The sequence below is a fragment of the Rhincodon typus genome, chromosome 45, assembly GCF_021869965.1.
Source record: "Rhincodon typus isolate 14 chromosome 45, sRhiTyp1.1, whole genome shotgun sequence".
Taxonomy (NCBI): domain Eukaryota; kingdom Metazoa; phylum Chordata; class Chondrichthyes; order Orectolobiformes; family Rhincodontidae; genus Rhincodon; species Rhincodon typus.
In genome coordinates this window covers 741889-747888 of record NC_063376.1, presented here as the reverse complement: position 1 = coordinate 747888, position 6000 = coordinate 741889, and the positions used below count along the sequence as shown (strand labels likewise).

At 46.1% G+C, this 6000-nt stretch overlaps 1 protein-coding gene across 1 annotated transcript in view; it reads right to left on the bottom strand.

Moving 5' to 3' along the window:
• The window catches only part of dnah2 (dynein, axonemal, heavy chain 2), a 180086-nt gene that overhangs the window by 104862 nt on the left and 69224 nt on the right, over window positions 1–6000 (bottom strand). The window contains exons 34-39 of the mRNA XM_048620015.1: window positions 5718–5907; window positions 4998–5178; window positions 4271–4398; window positions 2301–2453; window positions 853–978; window positions 658–694 (exon numbers count right to left, since the gene is read on the bottom strand). Coding sequence (XP_048475972.1) covers window positions 658–694; window positions 853–978; window positions 2301–2453; window positions 4271–4398; window positions 4998–5178; window positions 5718–5907 — 815 coding nt within the window. The remainder of the gene's footprint in view (window positions 1–657; window positions 695–852; window positions 979–2300; window positions 2454–4270; window positions 4399–4997; window positions 5179–5717; window positions 5908–6000) is intronic.

Here is a 6000-nt window from a genome sequence, read left to right as displayed (position 1 = left end):
CCACCTATCCTCTCCTCTATCCATCTTCTATCCGCCTCCCACTCTCTATTTATTTCAGAACCCCCTTCCCCTCCCCCTTTTCTGATGAAGGGTCTCGGCCCGAAACGTCAGCCCCTCTGCTCCTGTGATGCTGCTTGGCCTGCTGTGTTCATCCAGCCCTGCACCTTGTTGTCTCAATTGTACCATGGTTCAGTTTATTCAGCGTTCACAGTCAGTTTGTTCAGTTGGGGACCAGCATGGGGTCCAGTACTGCCCCTTGACGTCCCCTGGGCTTGAGAAGAGAGATAATCTGTCAGGCTTCACACTCTCAATCATTATCCACTGACCCCAACAGAGAGAGAGTGAGGACATAACTAACTGACAGCAAAAAATGCTGGAGATTACAGGGGGTCAGGCAGCATCCATGGGGAGAAACCAAGCTGGCGTTTCGAGTCTAGGTGACTCTTCATCATAATTAAGTTCAGCCACAGAGATTGTTATTACCCACAAAGAAGTAATGTCAGGGATAGCTCCCTCCTGGAGCTGCAATCCAGGGAGAGAAGTGGAAAAGCATTGGTGAGCAAAGCTAGCATCGATGCTGCCTCCGGTGAAACCAATCTCACAACAAAGGCCCCAAGCAGGGTGTTACACATGTTTACACATGCAAAAGGAGGTTACCTGTTTCAGAGGTGGGGACAATCACCTGTTTGTTCGCCTTTAACAATATGGCAACTTGGGTAATTCAGTTGGTAATGTGCGTGTATTTCCTGACAACCATAATGATTGTGGGAGGACAATTTAGTAGACAGAACATTTAATTAATGCTTGATAAACACACTGAGAAATTCCATTCCATTCTTGGGAACTGCCCACCTTTCCATAATCCAAGACTGGGGTTTCCACCCCTGGGAACAGGTCCTGGACAATAGCACTAAACAGTGGTAGGTCCACAGAGGTTAGTTTGGCCATATTCATATCCTTCATGGACAACAGGAGGACCTGGAGATCAACAGAAACACTCAATCACCAAGATAACACAAGTGAACAAACCCCAATATAGTCCGACCTCATCGTTGTTACCTGTGCAACTCCTTACAACACATCATAGAGTCACAGAGTTGTACAGCACGGAAACAGACCCTTTGGTCCAACTCATCCATGCCAGCCAGATATCCTAAATTAATCTAGTCGTATTTGCCAGCATTTGGTCCATACGCCTGTAAATCCTTCCTGTTCATATACCCATCCAGATGCCTTTTAAATGTTGTAATTGTACCAGCCTTCACCACTTCCTCTGGCAGCTCATTCCATACATGCACCACCCTCTGTGTGAAAAAGTTGTCCCTTTTAAATCTTTCCCCTCTCTCCTAAACCTATGCCCTCTAGTTTTGGACTCCCCCTACCCTGGGTAAAAGACCTCGGGTATTCACCCTATCCATGGCCTTCGTGATTTTATAAACTTCTACAAGGTCACTCCTCAGTCTCTGATGCTCCAGGGACAACAGTCTCAACCTGTTCAGCTTCTCCCTAAAGCTCAAACCCTCCAACCCCGGCAACATCCTTGTAAATCTTTTCTGCACCCTGTCAAGTTTCACAACATCCTTCCTATAGCAGGGAGACCAGAAATGCATGCAGTATTCCAAAAGTGGCCTAACCAATGTTGTGTATAGCCACAACATTACCTTCCAACTCCTATACGCAATTATAAATGGTTCTTGAATGAAAGAAGGATTTTCAGCAGAATTTACATCAAAAAAGAAAGGCCATTCAGTCCATCTGTTCTGTGCTGGTGTTTCTGCTCCACATGAGCCTTCCCAACACCCCTTTCTACCTACCTTCTCAGTTAACCTTCTATTCTTTTCTCCTTCACATTTTTATCCAACTTGCCCTGAAGTGTATTGATATCATTCACTTCAACCACTCCCTTTCAGAGTGAGTTCCACATTCTCACCACCATCTGGGTAAAGAAGTTTCTTCTGAACTGTCTACCAGATTTATTCACAGCTATCTGTATTTACGGTGCCTAGTTCTAGCCTCCCCACAAATGGGAACATTTTTTTGATGTATACCCTATCAAAACTGATAATAATTTTAAAGAATCTCTATTAGGGGAAGTGTCAGCCTTCTCTTGCCTAAAAAACAGGACTCCAGCATATTATGTCTGTCTTAATGGTCATAACTTCTAAGTTCTGTTATCGACCTAATCTGCATCTTCTTGATAGCCTCTCTCTCCAGCTTCAAATCTGCCCAGATACAGCATTACCTAAACACCAGTGAGCAGATTAACTGCCAATTCCCAGCTCTGCTTGTCCTGCTCTTACCTCCTCATCAGAGAGCTGAGGCTTGTCTCGCCTCTTCTTGCCAGCGTAGCGGAGGAGTGAGGTGAGAGCTCTCAGGCCAAAGTCGTAGTGATCCTGCTTGGACAGCTGCTGCACGGCCAGTGAGTAAAGGGTGTAGACTTTCTTAGCAAGGGCCTGCACGGGGACAGGAGAGGACTGTCAGCAAACCATCAATCAGACTAGAAAAGAACAACTAATCCTCATCAAATCAGAATCTGCCCACATTACATCCCAGCCCTTCTCTAAGTTTATCAGTTTTTTGGATTCCTGAGGAAGTGGTGGGTATGGGTACAATGTCTAAAATACATTTGGATAGACACATGAATAGGACACGTTTGGAAGGATATGGGCCAGGAGCAGGCAGGTGGGACTAGTTTGGTTTGAGGTTACGTTCGGCATAGACTGGTTGGACCGAAGGGTCTGTTTCTGTGCTGTATGACTCTATGAATCTACATGTTCCCACAAAAAGAACATAGCACATGATCTTTCAGTGGTTCAAAACCAGCAGTGAACGATGAAATGAAGTTCTCTGCTTCCTACTGCCATCATGTGACTTAAGCTGAGGACAGTCTTCTACCCAAATCCCATTGGGCACTGACCAACAGGAGAGAAACCATTCCAGAAGCTGGGCATTATCTCTTTTGGAAGAAATGTAACTGCAGTATATGGGGTTGTGGAAGCAGCTGTGACCATGCTATTTGCTGCTATGTAGAGTCCAGAATGCAGAGAAGCACATACACTATTCTACGCTGGCAGGGCTATGCATGAAACTCCTCCTGCATAAAATGAGATCTGAAGAAGTCACTCGGGAGGCACAGCTAAAATGAGAGAGAATGGAAAGTGTTTCTCGTGAAAGGAGGAAGAGGGCAGATTAGTGGGCCTGAAATCAATCTCAGACAATCAGACTTGTTAAGCTAAATAGTCTTTTGCTACTTGGAGTCATAGAGATGTACAGCACAGACACAGGCCCTTCAGTCCAACACATCCATGCAATCAGATATCCTAAATTAATCTAGTCCTATTTGCCAGCATTTGGCCCATATCCCTCTAAACCCTTCCTATTCATACACCCACCCAGATGCCTTTTAAATGTTATAGTTGTACCAGCCTCCACCACTTCCTCTGGCAGCTCATTCCATACACACACCACCCTCTGTATGAAAAGGTTGCCCCTTAGGACCCTTTTAAATCTTTCTCCGCTCAACTTAAACCTCTGTCTTCTAGTTTTGGAATCCCCTACCCTGGGGAAAAGACTCTGGCTATTCATGCCCCTGATGGTTTTATAAACCTCTATAAGGTCACCCCTCAGCCTCCGACACTCCAGGGAAAATAGCCCCAGCCTATTCAGCCTCTCCCTATAGCTCAAACTCTCCAAACCTGGAAAGATCCTTGTAAATCTTTCTTGAACTCTCTCAAGTTTAACAAGATCTTTCCTGTAGCAGGGAGACCAGAATTGAACACAGTATTCCAGAAGTGGCCTAAGCAATGTCCTATGCGCCACAACATGACCTCCCAACTCCTGTACTTTTGTGCACTGACCAATAAAGGCAAACATACCAAACAGCTTCTTCACTACCCTGTCTATCTGTGACTTCTAGAGATCTTTGTGAAGGTTCACAGTGAAGTACATTGTAACTTTCCAGATTTTAGAGTTTATAACCTAAAGGTTAACACCTTGCAGAAAAGCTTTGACTGCAAGGATGTTGTACATTGCTCCTGCGTACCTTGATGTCAGTGGATAGTTATGAGTTAGCTGAGAGATGCCCCTTTCAAAGGTTGGAGAGCAGGCTGACTCATACTGCCCCTGTTTTATTTTAGGAGGGTGGTGGACGGAGTGGTGTGGAGGAGAGGCTGGCAGGTGGTGTGGGAGCCCAAAAAATGATGAAATGGACAAAGTAACTTAGAATATGTAAAAAAGGGAGGAAATCAAATTGGGAGGACAAGAAGCTCACCTTACAGTTGTTGAATCCCTCTGCAAACAAGATTATCTCAGCGATTAGTGTTGAGTCAGGAACCACCATGGAAATGGGCCTGAACATCGACTTGAGGTTGTCTGGCAGCTCTGTACGACCAGCATATCCTGCAATAAACAACATCCAGGTTATATCTCCAAGCCTCTTCACCCGGCTGCTAGCTATTACTCTTCTCTGATGCTGCCAGAAACAGGAACAGGAGGAGGCCATTCAGCCACTAGAACCCAATCAATCACTCAACTAGCTCAGCTTTCTTGCCCTCATAGTTGCACTTTTTCAGTAATCTTAACCCATTCCTCTCCCTCTCAAACTGAACGTAAAATTCAACCATATTCTGATCACTGCTACCTAAAGGGGTCCATACTCCAGGGTCATAAATTAATCCTGGGGACAGGGAAACTCAATTCAGGTCTCATCTCTTATCCACACATGCCCATATTCAGTTTGGGCAGTAGGAAAAACAGCAGGGTCCCGGATAAATTTTCTCTCACTAGTAGGATAGCTGCCAAGATCTGATTCTGTAATTACTGACTGCTGCCTCAGTGGGGGTCTGCTGCTTCAAATGGAATGAAGCTATGCTTAGCACTGCACTTCCGTGATCAGGAGAACTCTCTATTACTTCTTCTAATTTGGTGAAGGTGAGGCACTCCAACAACCAAACATTTTAGTCCTAACACATTGGCCCCTATAACTCCAACAGACTCACCTGGATTCATGGTGATGAAGATGCCACAAGACCAGACCAGGTTAATCTCACGGCCCTCAAAGACAAAGCGTGTCAGGTTGGCAGAAAGAGCAGACAGGATAGACAGGATTTGCTGGGCCACTACAGACAACACCTCAATATTGATGCGGTTAAACTCGTCAAAGCACCCCCAGGCTCCAGTCTGCACAGATACATCAGATACATTGAATGTTCATTCCATAAAACATGACCGAAAATGATGCAGCCAACACAATACAAAGGGGCCTGAAATCGCACTCTGGTATAAAAGAAAGGTCTTACATATCAACATCATAGGACAACCAAAAGGGTTTCACTGTCAACGAAGCACATTTGGTGTGAAGTCATGGTTGTAACACATGCAATGCAGTGGTATTCCCTCAGCGCCGACCTGCCGACAATGCGGCACTCCCTCAGGAGTGACCCTCTGACAGTGCGGCGCTCCCTCAGCAGTGACCCTCCGACAGTGCCCGCTCCCTCAGCGCTGACCCTCCGACAGTGCCCGCTCCCTCAGCGCTGACCCTCCGACAGTGCCCGCTCCCTCAGCGCTGGCCCTCCGACAGTGCACTCTCCCTCAGCGCTGGCCCTCCGACAGTGCGGCGCTCCGTTAGCATTGAGTTTGTTTTACTGAAAGGAACAAAACTCCTTGATACAGAAGAACAAAGACAATGTTCTGTTATATTTTTGAGGTTCTCCTTTCACCTGTGCCAAGCCAGAGTACATTCGGCCCATCGACTTGTAGTCCAAGCCTTCTGAACAGTTCACCACTATCACATACATGCCCAGGGCTTTTCCCAGATCCTTCACAGTCTCTGTCTTTCCTGTCCCTGCTGGTCCTTTGGGTGATCCACCTCGGTGCAAGTGGAGAGCAGTGGTCAGTGTCATGTAACACCTGAAAAGAAGAAACCAGTGTTTCTGAGACGTGGATGGAGAGACTCCCTGTGTAGGCTATACTTATAATGATGTCCAGCTCTCTGCTGTGTGC